General features: G+C 40.4%; 1 protein-coding gene and 1 pseudogene across 1 annotated transcript; both read left to right on the top strand.

The window, feature by feature from the left end:
• Positions 1 to 751, top strand: LOC141178615 (oocyte zinc finger protein XlCOF29-like). The gene is made up of 2 exons (XM_073660500.1): positions 1 to 348; positions 478 to 751. The coding sequence occupies exons 1-2, from the start codon at positions 256 to 258 to the stop codon at positions 691 to 693; spliced, it is 309 nt and encodes a 102-aa protein (XP_073516601.1). The 5' UTR covers positions 1 to 255; the 3' UTR covers positions 694 to 751.
• The window catches only part of LOC141178696 (uncharacterized), a 27,934-nt pseudogene continuing 14,322 nt past the window's right edge, over positions 721 to 14,332 (top strand).

Raw genomic sequence — 14,332 nt, forward strand, 5'->3', positions numbered from 1 at the left:
TAAATGAGACGAGAATTAGCTTTATGGAAGATGAGTCTATGAGAAACGTGTTCAGCTACAGACTCCAAGGAAGAAACTGCTTGTTGTATGTGGCCTAAAATATATAGGTTTTATTACTAGATGTAAAGCAGGAAACTAAATACTGTAAAATAATATATCTCCTCATATGTTTCCCCTTATTATCTCCAGTAATTGTATTATTACACAATATCAGATCCTCTCAGTGAAGATCTTCTATTTAAGAGAATTTTCCTGATGGACCCATCAAAGACAGATATGGATAGAGACAAGATGGCAGAGAGGATATTACACCTCACCCTAGAGATCCTCTTCCGTCTTACTGGAGAGGTGAGAGATTCCAATAACGTCACATTACGTCATTCTTATCTATGGGAATAACAGATGAACAGAACTGGAGAGGTGAGGACTCTGGAAATGTCTGTAGTGAGATTTATTTATATGTCTTTCCATAACCAGGATTACATAGTAGTGAAGAAGACCTCTAGTGAGCGCTGTCAGGTCCATGTGTCTGAGGGATGGGAAAGACCCCTGAGCTCAATCACAGGACCTCCATCTCACCCCTTCATACATGAGGACATCAATGACCAGAAGATCCTAGAACTCACCTACAAGATGATTGAGCTGCTGACTGGAGAGGTGACACTGCTGGGACATTATACTGTAACGCTATGAAAGGATCGGGGGGATGACGGTATCATTGTGTGTGTCAGGTTCCTATAAGATGTCAGGATGTTGCTGTCTATTTCTCCATGGAGGAGTGGGAGTATTTAGAAGGACACAAAGATTTGTACAAAGACGTCATGATGGAGGTTCCCCATCCCCTCACATCACCAGGTAATAGACAGGACTAAATACACACGGCCCATAATTATCTGTATGTAAAGAATAAATTCAGTCCCTGTATGTGTTTCTTCCAGATCTATCCAGTAACAGGACAACACCAGAGAGATGTCCCCGTCCTCTTCTTCCACATGACTGTAAACAAGAAGATCCCAATGTTCCTCAGGATCATCAGGTAGATGGAGAGAAGGTGTCATGAGATCTCCCCTATGATGTGTAGACGGCTGTGAAGGTCTTGTGTTCAGTCTTGTTTTATCCACCAGTTTTATATGTTTTATACTTGTGTAATGAGAACAGTGGAGATGGCAGGATTAGAGCTGATCATAGATGTGACTTCTCATCTGTTTGTGACTTTTACAATATTTGTTTCAGGGTGAAGATCTCACCCATATTAATACTATAGAGGCATATGTAAGGGGTTATGAGCGGTGTAAAGAGGAGATTCCTACATATGACTACCCAGGTGAGTAGTAACCACTAAATGCACAGAAGTCACAGATTCTTCTCTGTCACCGGCTGTGGCTGCTTTATCGGTGGTGTAGTCCGGCCTTATCACAATCGTGTGATCGCCATTTTGCCTCTAGACCACAACATTCTCTTCCACCCAAAACTGTTCAAATGATTTTGGGCATTGAAACCCTTTTCCATAGAACTTACAACCAGGAGGATCCACCTACCCCCTGTGATTAGGAGACGCTACCTGCCCAGATCTGTAAACCACAAAGCCAGAAAATCACTTGAAAAAAATATTATGATGGGACTGTAAGAGAAAGCGGAGGGTAATGATGCTGTTGGCTTCCTAGAACCCTGATATCTTATTGGATGAATCTACCTTCTCTCCCTTCTGTGCTGCTGAATGTGCTCATATGGTCCCTACAAGACCAGGTCCAGTCTTTCTGGCCAAACTTCACTTTTATGATCGACAACATTAAATGTGCAGTGAGGCCAAGTGTGAATTTCTGTACAATAACAACAGAGTTTCCCTTTATCCTGACTTACCAATTTCTTTTAAAACCAACTAACTTCAAACAGGATTGTGATAAACTAAGCAAAAAAAAACATTATACCTGTGCCATGATATATCTCTAAGCTAAATTTAAGACGCCTCATCTCTGCAGTATTATAAAAAGTTCCCTTTGAACGTCTAATATTTCTTCTTGAAATTCATCTGATAGAAAATATTGTCCCTTACGATAGTTTAGATTGCCAAGAGCCACCGAGCTCCATACTCTAATTACCACAGAGAGGTTTCACCACTAGTTACTCACTACTTACTGATGAAGACTGTTGAGTTTGATCATTTCAGTAGATGTGTTATGGTCTGTACTCACAGTTTTGACTATGGTAGTTAGTGCCCAAAATACTCTGATTTAACCCCTTCCTGCAGCCTGTTTTGTGTTCCTATCTGAGCCCATTTTTCAAATCTGACATGTGTCACTTTATATGGTGATAACTTTGGAATTCTTCACAAAGGATAATAGGAAACAAATGGACCTTACAAATTATATTCCATCTTCTCTTGAATCTGACAATACCCTATATACGGTTATACACTACTGTCTGGGCACATGGCAGGTTAAGAAAGGAAGGAGCGCCATTTAGCTATTTGAATGCAGATTTTGCTGGGATAGTGTGCAGACACAATGTATTGGGGACACTATTCGTTGTCACCTGGCAGCTCAAAAGATTGCTACCACAAACAGGCTTGGCACTATCTACTCCATTTTCCAGATCCCAGGGTTTGCCTTGCTCATCATCCTTTAACCACTCTACATGGATTTGGACTTAGACAGAGACCCCCTAAGCTTGGGCCACAGTGTTACCTAATGTTCTGTGGTGTGAGCTGGCAAGAAGAATAGTCAGATAGCCAGGTCAGAACCAGGAGGTCAGAGAAAATATAAAATCACACAAGAGTAGTCAGTAAACGGGCCGAGGTCACAACAGGAAACAAATACACAAGCCGGGAGCTGAGCACAGAGGACTGAACCAGAGGAGAACAAGGCTGTATCTGGCAGCTTCCAGCAATATGCTTCCAGCTTTAGTAGGGTGCGGTGCTTTCCAGTTGGCTGAAACAAGGAGCAGATTACTCCAGCTGGACAGCACACACACCCATACTGCCAGATTGGATGGTACTACTGGTCCCAGCAACCCTAATCTTAGTGGCTGGACAGAGCCTGCGCCGCCCAGAGCTTCTGGTTTTGACGTCTCCTCCATCACCAGCGCCGCCTGCAGGATGAATAAGGCGGCTCCTGGTGAGAGAAGCAGACGTCGCAGGAGCAGATCCCAGAGGAGATGGGACCCACCATTTGCAGAAGCCCTAATGTGACCAAATTGCAGAAAACCAGAGCAGTAGAAATCCCCATAAAGTGACACCATTTTGGAAATTATAACCCTCAGTGAAATAATCTATAGGAGTAGTGACTATTTTGACTCCACAGGCACTTTCCGGAAATTAGCATGCAGTGGATGATGGAGAGTGAAAATTACAAATATATAATTTCATTACCCAACACATTGTGCCCAGATTGTGCTCCAGGAGACACACACCATCAATTAAGTGGGTTCTTCTCACTATAGTAATGCCGAATACATGGAGGCTAAATGTGGTTTGAGCACACTGCAAGGCTCAGAAGTGAGGGGGAGATCTGACTTTGGGAGAGTGGATATTGCTGGATTGGGTTATGGAAGCCATGTTGCTTTTCAAAAGCCTTTGAGCCACTAATAATGTGGAAACCTCTGGTTTTCCATTGACAGATGGTGGACCTGAGTGGGGACTTGTTTTTTGTGAGATGAGTAGAAGTTTTTATTGATATTATTTTTGCCTACATAACATTGTTTGGTGACTTTTTATTCCATATTAGGGAGGCAGAATTAACAAACAGGTGGACACTACGATCCACTGGTTCATGCTATGAGGTTTTCTATTAGACTGTGAACTGTTATTGTCTTGATGAATAATGACGGCTAACATAGGGCAAAATTAAAAAAAATCACAGAAAAAGATACAGCCTTACCAACACCAAATCATATAACAAATGCACTAGCAGGATGCAGCAGACCCCCATGATAAAGGGGGGGGGGGCAACGCAGGTGCAAAATACTGGTGGAGCAACCACTCACAAACCTACAAATTCATGCAGGGGGTGGTTGCCTAGTATTAAAGATGCACACAGAAGAAGCTTGCATAGGACGCCACTCACACAGGTAGGTGTGATGCAGTGTCTGGCTTAGGATAGTGTTGATGCCCATACTATTACATCAGGAAGGCTGCCCAGCGCTATATAAGTGCACCCCACATGGACAGACACCCCAGTACACCCAACCAACACTAAAATGCTAATGCATTTGTTATCTGATTTGGTGTTGGTAAGGCTGATTTTTTCTGTGATATGTTTTCTTGGTAGATAATGATACTTTTACATAAAGTACATTTTTACGTAGAGTTTAATTAGAAATATTCAACAATATAAATTTTAAGGATATGTTATTCATAAATAATAATTGGTTTTATTCTCGGCAGATGACTGTACCAGGAGATCAGAGGGACAGCTGACATCTTCAGTTTTTAAAACAGATGATCTTGAGATCACACAAGATACAATTGAAGTGAATGTCATTACTCCAGATTTACCATCATCCCTTCACAGCAAAGATCTGTCATCTGATCATTTGAAACAGGTCCTGTCTTCTGATTCATTACCGACTAATAAGGAAAATCAAAGTCACAAAATAAGCATTAAAAAACAAACTGCTCCTAAAACAAAGAAGCCATTTTCATGTTCAGAATATGGAAATAGTTTTTCCCTTGAAACTTCTTTTCTTAAACATCAAAGCATTCACACAGCAGAGAATAGATTTTTTTGTTTCAAGTGTGGGAAATTTTTTAACCAGAAATCAAATCTGGTTAATCACCAGAGAAGTCACACAGAGGAGAAGCCATTTTCTTGTTCAGAAAGTGGAAAATGTTTTACAGACAAATCAAGTTTAATCAAATATCAGAGAACTCACACAGGGGAGAAGCCTTTTTGCTGTTCAGAATGTGGGAAATGTTTTAGCCAGAAATCAGATTTGGTTAATCACCAGAGGACTCACACAGGGGAGAAGCCTTTTTCCTGTTCGGAATGTGGAAAATGTTTTAGCCAGAAATCAGGTTTGGTTAAGCACAAGAGAACTCACACAGGGGAGAAGCCCTTTTCCTGTTCAGAATGTGGAAAATGTTTTAGCCGGAAAACATATTTGGTTATACACCAGAGAATTCACACATGGGAGAAGCCTTTTTCCTGTTTAGAATGTGGAAAATGTTTTAGCCGGAAAACATATTTGGTTAAGCACAACAGAACTCACACAGGGGAAAAGCCTTTTTCCTGTTCAGAATGTGGAAAATGTTTTAGCCGGAAATCAGTTTTGGTTAAGCACAACAGAACTCACACAGGGGAGAAGCCTTTTTCCTGTTCAGAATGTGGGAAATGTTTTATCCAGAAATCAGATTTGGTTAATCACCGGAGAACTCACACAGGGGAGAAGCCTTTTTTCTGTTCAGAATGTGGGAAATATTTTAGCTGGAAATCAGATTTGGTTAAGCACAAGAGAATTCACACAGGGGAGAAGCCTTTTTCCTGTTCAGAATGTGGGAAATGCTTTAAAGATAAATCAGATTTGGTTAAGCACCAGAGAACTCACACAGACGAGAAGCCATTTTCATGTTCTTAATGTGGGAAATGTTTTACACGGAAATCAACTCTTAACAAACTTCATAGAAATCACACAGGGGAGAAGCCTTTTACATTTTTAACCGAAAATTGTATCTTCATAAAGGGGTTGTCCACTACTAGGACAACTCCTTCTAATTCCTCATGTTTGGCCTTGTTAAAATAAAAACACTCATACGCACTTACTGTTCTGGCGCCATTCCATTGGTGTCACAACTTGCGTTTCCGTAAGGCTGTTACATCACACAATCCTGCTGCCAATCAACGCCACCTTCAGATGTATTGTACATGGCCTGGACATAGCACCAAGAGAATGCACACACTGAACGCACTCTCTTCAGACCGTGTTCTTGGGGGGAATTATAAGCAATTTACACCCTCAAACATGACTTTCGATATGGGAAAGAAAGACGAGATCAGAGGTTAATCTGAGGTCCTCCACCTCTGTCAGCATGTCTGGTATGCAGCGTTTCTTATGGAAGGTCTTATCTTCCTGCTCCGGAGCTATTACTGCCTCACCTCAGCGTTCACCTCAGCGTGGAAAAAGAAGCAGTCTTAACCATCAAGATGTCAGACAGCTCCAGCCTGTAAGTCCTGCGCCAACTTCTCTCTTAATGTAGGCCTCACAAGAAAACAGCTCCACAAATCTCCCTCTACTCTCACCGAAGCCCACAGATTGAGCAGTGCTTGCTTCACAGGGACATTTACCCCCCAGCCACAGGTTATTCTGATATGGGGAACAACATAACTTATTTCATAGAATGGTAGAATTGGAAGGGACCTCCTGGGTCATCTGGTCCAACCCCCTGCTCAAAGCCGGATACTCTAAATCATCTCAGACAGATGTCTGTTCAGCCTCTGTTTGAAGACGTCCATTGAAGGAGAACTCACCACCTCTTGTGGCAGCCTGTTCCACTCATTGATCACCCTAACTGTCAAAAAGTTTTTTCTAATATCTAATCTGTGTCTCCTCCCATTCAGTTTCATCCCATTGCTTCTAGTCTTTCCTTGTGCAAATGAGAATAAAGATGATCCTTCTACAATGTGACAGCCCTTGAGATATTTGTAGACAGCTATTAAGTCTCCTCTCAGTCTTCTTTTTTACAAGCTAAACATTCCCAAATCCTATAACCGTTCCTCATAGGACATGGTTTGCAGACCGGTCACCATTCTGGTCGCTCTTCTCTGAACTTGCTCCAGTTTGTCAATGTCTTTTTTAAAATATGGTACCCAAAACTGAACACAGTATTCCAGATGAGGTCTGACCAAAGAGGAGTAAAGTGCGATAATGACTTCACGTGATCTAGACTGTATGCTTCTGTTAATACATCCCAGAATTGTATTTGCCTTTTTTGCTGCTGCATCACACTGTTGACTCCTGTTCAGTCTATGATCTATTAGTATACCTAAGTCTTTTTCACATGTACTGTTGCTTAGCTCTATACCTCCCATTCTGTATATGCTTTTTTCATTTTTATTGCCAAGATGTAGTACTTTGCATTTTTATATCATTTGCATTTGTATATCAGATTGCGTCTATCCCTACTAAAGAAGATATGGAGCAATATATTCAGAGGCTGGAGACCACATACAATACTGAAATACGTCCCCTCACTTCTATCCTGTCACAGCTTACTGACAAGTTACAGAGATTAGAGGATAATGTCGTCCAAGTTAGAGGCCATCATAATGCTCAGAAACTAACACTGGATCTTCACAGCCAGTAAATAAACCATCTGTTTAATATGGTTGATGATCAAGAAAATGGCAATAATATCTGGATAAGGGGTATACCTGAAAGCATCAATGCACAAGTGATTATGCCAACACTACGATCATTATTCAATAATATCCTTGGTGATCCTATTGATAAGGAGGTGGAGATTTATAAGGCGCACTGGGCAATAGGCAATCATGGCCCAGATCCTGAGCGTCCAAGGGACATTATCTGTCGTATACATTTTTTTCAATGTAAAAGAGGCCATTGTGAGGAAAGCAGAGGAGTTGGGTCCTGGTGATTTCAATGGAAAACGCATATAATTGCTCTCATACAGTACAGATGAAAAGTTTGGACACACCTTCTCATTTAAAGATTTTTCTACATTTTCATGACTATGAAAATTGTACATTCACACTGAAGGCATCAAAACTATGAATTAACACATATGGAATTATATACTTAACAAAAAAGTATGAAACAACTGAAAATATGTCTTATATTCTAGGTTCTTCAAAGTAGCCACCTTTTGCTTTGATGACTGCTTTGCATACTCTTGGCATTCTCTTGATGAGCTTCAAGATGTAGTCACCGGAAATGGTTTTCACTTCACAGGTGTGCCCTGTCAGGTTTAATAAGTGAGATTTCTTACCTTATAAATGGGGTTGGGACCATCAGTTGTGTTGTACAGAAGTCAGGTGGATACACAGCTGATAGTCCTACTGAATAGACTGTTAGCTGCTTTTTTCTTGCCATAATACAAATTCTAAGTAAAGAAAAACGAGTGGCCATCATTACTTTAAGAAATGAAGGTCAGTCAGTCCGAAAAATTAGGCAAACTTTGAAAGTGTCCCCAAGTGCAGTTGCAAAAACCATCAAGTGCTACAAAGAAACTGGCTCACATGAGAACCGCCCCAGGAACGGAAGACCAAGAGTCACCTCTGCTTCTGAGGATAAGTTTATCCAAGTCACCAGCCTCAGAAATCGCAGGTTAACAGCAGCTCAGATTAGAGACCAGGTCAATGCCACACAGAGTTCTAGCAGCAAACACATCTCTACAACAACTGTTAAGAGGAGACTTTGTGCAGCAGGCCTTCATGGTAAAATAGCTGCTAGGAAACCACTGCTAAGGACAGGCAACAAGCAGAAGAGACTTGTTTTGGTTAAAGAACACAAGGAATAGACATTAGACCAGTGGAAATCTGGGCTTTGGTCTGATGAGTCCAAATTTGAGATCTTTGGTTCCAACCACCTTGTTTTGGGCAACGCAGAAAAGGTGAACGGATGGACTCTACATGCTTGGTTCCCACCGTGAAGCATGGAGGAGGTGTGATGGTGTGGGGGTGCTTTGATGGTGACACTCTTGGAGATTTATTCAAAATTGAAGGCATACTGAACCAGCATGGCAACCGCAGCATCTTGCAGCGGCATGCTATTCCATCCGGTTTGTGTTTAGTTGGACCATCATTTATTTTTCAACAGGACAATGACCCCAAACACACCTCCAGGCTGTGTAAGGGCTATTAGACCAACAAGCAGAGTGATGGGGTGCTACGCCAGATGACCTGGCCTCCATAGTCACCAGACCTGAACCCAATCGAGATGGTTTGGGGTGAACTGGACCGCAGAGTGAAGGCAAAAGGGCCAACAAGTGCTAAGCATCTCTGGGAACTCCTTCAAGATTGTTGGAAGACCACTTCCGGTGACTACTTCTTGAAGCCCATCAAGAGAATGCCAAAAGTGTACAAAGCAGTCATCAAAGCAAAAGGTGGCTACTTTGAAGAACCTAGAATATAAGACATATTTTCAGTTGTTTCACACTTTTTTGTTAAGTATATAATTCCACATGTGTTAATTCATAGTTTTGATGCCTTCAGTGTGAACGGACAATTTTCATAGTCATGAAAATACAGAAAAATCTTTAAATGAGAAGGTGTATCCAAACTTTTGGTCTGTACTGTATCTATCCTGAATGACACTTGCTAAAAGAAGGGTATTGAAACCACTACTTGATGCCATCCGGAAAAATGGCCTGATGTACTCCTGGGGGTACCCATTCCACCTGTATATTTTCAAAGATCCAAGCAACATGAGACGTATTTGTGATGTCCTGGACATTCCATATATCTGACTGGCCACCTGCTCCACCATTGCCACTGACAGTTCCAGCACTTCACAGAAGGTGTTCAATGGATCAGGAACTTGATGGTGATGCAGCCAGATGGGAAAGGAACCTGCTTATCATATGAGCTCCTGAAATGAATCTTGTCTTCCCTGATGAGAGACAGTTTGCAGATGCTTACTTATTTCTTTAAGCATATAATTAGATATATCTAAATAGAGCATTAGGTGCCACTCTTCCACTATATAGAATGTCTCAGTTCATATAAGATCTTAGACCGGCATATAATTTGAGTTCACATGATACTACTGTAATATCAGGCTGTATTACATTACTTGCTTTATATTCCATGGTTCCACCTAATAGGAATCCTAGAACTGAAAGTTTGACTTACGTCTGTAAAGACAACCCCCAGTTAGGGACTTGCATTGGGATCTGCTTGTTTCGCAATTTCCTACTGTTTTGATATATTCATAATCTATACTTCTTAGACACTGAGAGGTTGACGTTACTATCTACCGTCTATACTTCCTCTTTTAACCTTTCTCTCTTCCATTCCTCCTTTTTTTCATATAATATGGCACAACTCAAAACTTGCTCATTGAATGTCAGAGGACTTAATGTTCCAGAGAAAGGAGCTCAAGTGTTTTATCGTAGGCATAAACAGCACGTACATTTTCTCTTTCTTCAGGAGTCACACTTTAGAGGGGATCATATACTGTACCTCAGATTATTAATAGATATTATTCATCTTGGCGTCCCAGAAAAATGCAGTTTTGAAGTCTAAGGTGCTGAGTATAGGCCGCCACAGATCACTGCCGCGTACTATTGTAGAAACACTGTCTGACACGGAGAGGAGGTACGTGTTTGTTAAGATCTCCATCTACTCCAAAATTTTGACTTTGGCAAACTTCTATCTCCCTAATTGTGACCAAATTAAGACATGTCGTCATTACTTAAACAAACTAAAATTTTTTGCGGAGGACCTTATCATCATTGGAGGTGACTTTAATTTTGTCTTGGATCCTTCTTTAGACGCGTCCCAGGGCTGGTGTCACCAATCTTAAACACAAACAAAAGCTTTGCTAATTGTGCTTTGGTCTCAACTGGTCGATGTATGGAGGATACTACATCCAGACGTAAAGGATTATACCTATTGTTCTCCTTTACACAATATGCATAGCCATATAGTCTCATAGAATCATAGAATGGTAGAGTTGGAAGGGACCTCCTGGGTCATCTGGTCCAACCCCCTGCTCAAAGCAGGATTCACTAAATCATCTCAGACAGATGTCTGTCCAGCCTCTGTTTGAAGACGTCCATTGAAGGGGAACTCACCACCTCTCGTGGCAGCCTGTTCCACTCATTAATCACCCTAACTGTCAAAAAGTTTTTTCTAATATCTAATCTGTGTCTCCCATTTAGTTTCATCCCATTGCTTCTAGTCTTTCCTTGTGCAAATGAGAATAAAGATGATCCTTCTACAATGTGACAGCCCTTGACATATTTGTAGACAGCTATTAAGTCTCCTCTCAGTCTTCTTTTTTGCAAGCTAAACATTCCCAAATCCTGCAACCGTTCCTCATAGGACATGGTTTGCAGACCAGTCACCATTCTGGTCGCTCTTCTCTGAACTTGCTCCAGTTTGTCTATGTCTTTTTTAAAATGTGGTGCCCAAAACTGTACACAGTATTCCAGATGAGGTCTGACCAAAGAGGAGTAAAGACCGACAATGACTTCACGTGATCTAGACTGTATGCTTCTGTTAATACATCCCAGAATTGTATTTGCCTTTTTTGCTGCTGCATCACACTGTTGACTCATGTTTAGTCTATGATCTATTAGTATACCTAAGTCTTTTTCACATGTACTGTTGCTTAGCTCTATTCCTCCCATTCTGTATATGCTTTTTTCATTTTTATTGCCCAGATGTAGTACTTTGCATTTTTCCCTGTTAAAAACCATTCTGTTGGTTGCTGCCCACTGCTCCAGTTTATTTAGGTCTTTTTGAATCCTCTCTCTCTCTTCTCTAGTATTAGCTATCCCTCCTAGCTTTGTGTCATCAGCAAATTTAATCAGTTTACCCTCAATTCCTTCATCTAAATCATTGATAAAGATGTTGAACAATACAGGTCCCAGGACGGAGCCCTGTGGTACCCCACTTGAGACATTCATCCAGCTGGATGTGAAGCCATTTACAACCACCCTTTGAGTCCGATCACTAAGCCAGTTATGAATCCACCTAACAGTTGCCTGGTCCATTGCATACTTGGTCATTTTTTCAATAAGGATGGTGTCTTTTTCTTAATTAGCCATCACTTGCCTACATGGCAACCTACATCTCGGGTAGGAACTACTGTATGGTCAGATCATGCTCCTGTGTATTGTAATCTGACTATGCCGGACTCCACCAAGGCTTCAGATGTTGGAACCTAAATGATAATCTGCTGAAAGACTCACTCTGTGTCTCAGACCTTCTTGAGACTATAGACTCCTTCAAATATATGAGCATGATGAAACTGCCTTACCATTTAAATGGGAAGCACTCACATGCGTCCTCAGAGGGATAAAAACAAAACATAGATAAAGGCTAAAAAAAGGAGAGAACAGCTAAAGTCTCCCATTTGCTTGAGCGGATTGATCTCCTTGACAAACAACATAAATGATCTGCTTCCCTCCAGGTATATGCAGACCTGCTTAACGCTAGAAGGGAGCTAAAGTACTTTTATGGATGGGTACTTGAAAATATTGTGTAATTTCAGGGCACCTACTTATGGAAGGAACCAAGTGGAAGCTTCCATTCTCGGTACTAGATATGGGGCCTCCTCGAGAAAATGACTTAAAATGTCCTACACTAAAGTTAATATATAAGGCGTGGGATAGGGGTAAAAATATTCTGGGGATTGGAAAGTACACAAACTATACCCCTTTATGGCACAACTATAACTTACCAGAGCTACATAAACTAAAAAATGTTAGTGAGTGGAAGGATAGGGGTATATGTTTGGTGTCACAACTCTTGAGGGATGGATTATTCAAGATGTTTGAACAAATAAAGGCAGATTTTAACCTTCCGCATAGAGTGTTTTATCAATATCTGCAAATACATCTTGCATATAGTACACAACTAAAATAAACGCCATACTGATTTATAGACATCACCCAATAGATACCATTACTACATCGTTAGATACAAAAGGTCTAATATCCCTTATTTATAGGCAGTTACTGGCCCTACATTTGGATAAATATCCTTTGATAGTTAAGACAAAATGGGAGGAAGATGAGGGTCCCTTATCTGAGGAGCAATGGGGGAAATACTGGATTTGACACCGAAACTTTCATTGTCGGAGTCACAAAGATTGTCCCGAATTCTTCTCATTCATAGGGTATATAGATCCCCAAGTATTTTATTTAAAATTGAAATACAAACGGATGAAACATGTCCTAGATGTGGTCAAAATGACGTCCACCTGATGCATATGACGTGGGAATGTGTAAATATTGGCGACTACTGGAACGTGGTGATCGCTCTTGTACTATCTGTATTTGGGATACAACTTCAGTTGGAACCTAAAATCTGTATCCTAGGACTCCTGGGAGAGGACGTAGACCCAGACTCCCATATGGCAATAGCTAGCTCAAGAATATTATTCCAAGCCAGAAAGTTGTTGGCACTACATTGGATAGACAATTCTCCCCTAACGATAACAGAACTAAACTCCAGGATAAATGACACTCTATGCTTGGAAAGTGGAGCTTATATAAAAAGGAACGCTCTCAAGAAATCTATACACATATGGGAGCAATGGTTAATTACCCCAGGTATTGCTTCAGAAATACTATACTGGACCATTTGTACATATCCCTGCAGTTAACCAGGAATTTATATCCTTATACCTAAGGTGTCAGCTAATAATAATGGTCTCAGTCCACACAATTGCCCCTTCTTAGATAGATTATTTTTCTTTTGACGTCCCAATAGGGGAAAAAAAGCCGTCAGGAAGTATTCAGATATTTATGTACAAATGTAAAATTACTATTCCAAAACATTGTACTATAGAGCGATATTGGGATTTATATCATTGTAAACCGGTTCTTGTATTGTTTACTTCTTTTTTCTTTCTTTTTATTTTTTTTGTCACATAGTTTGTATGACAAAAACAAAATGTTGGTCTTTCTTTCTTTTGTTAAATAAAAATGATCTGATTGAAAAAAAGAAAGGAGCGAAGGTCTTTACTAGATCAAACATATACAAAATATCAAGATCACATGTGAAGGTACTCGTATGAATTCACAGATAAATGTGGTCTCTCATTGACAAGGAAGTTACATCCACGGATGCAAAGGACATACGGCTCCGGCAAAAATTAAGAGACCACTGAACAGTTTTCTATTGGAAAGCACGGAAAGACTGGTGGAAAGCATGGCAAGACGAATGAAAGCTGTGATTAAAAATCATGGTTAGTCCACCAAATATTGATTTCACATTTAAAACTTGAGTAATTTGAGGTCTGAAAGCACTGTGTTTCTTTTTTAGTATTTTGACACTTTATCATTTGCTGCAAATAAATACAAAAATTTTAGCTTTGAATTTCGGAGCCATGTTGTCAGTAGTTTATAGACTAAAACAACAATGTACATTTTACTCTATAATATACCTATAAAGAGAAAAATCAGAGAAAATGAAAATTTTGCAGTGGTCTCTTAATTTTTTCCAGAGCTGTATGTATCCAAAACAAAAGGAGCCCCACTGCTATAAATTCATAACCCCACTGACATAGCTGACATATTTCATTGCTGTTATAGCTCACTACATAATATTCATGGAAAATACCACAACATGTCACCTAATTTTCTTGAAACAAAAATTTACAAATATATTAAGGACACTGCCGTTCCTTCCTTACAGACCCCTGAGCA

This window comes from Phyllobates terribilis, unplaced genomic scaffold (genome assembly GCF_046119375.1).
Source record: "Phyllobates terribilis strain yellow unplaced genomic scaffold, ASM4611937v1 Scaffold_29__1_contigs__length_15306474, whole genome shotgun sequence".
In the NCBI taxonomy this organism is placed as follows: domain Eukaryota; kingdom Metazoa; phylum Chordata; class Amphibia; order Anura; family Dendrobatidae; genus Phyllobates; species Phyllobates terribilis.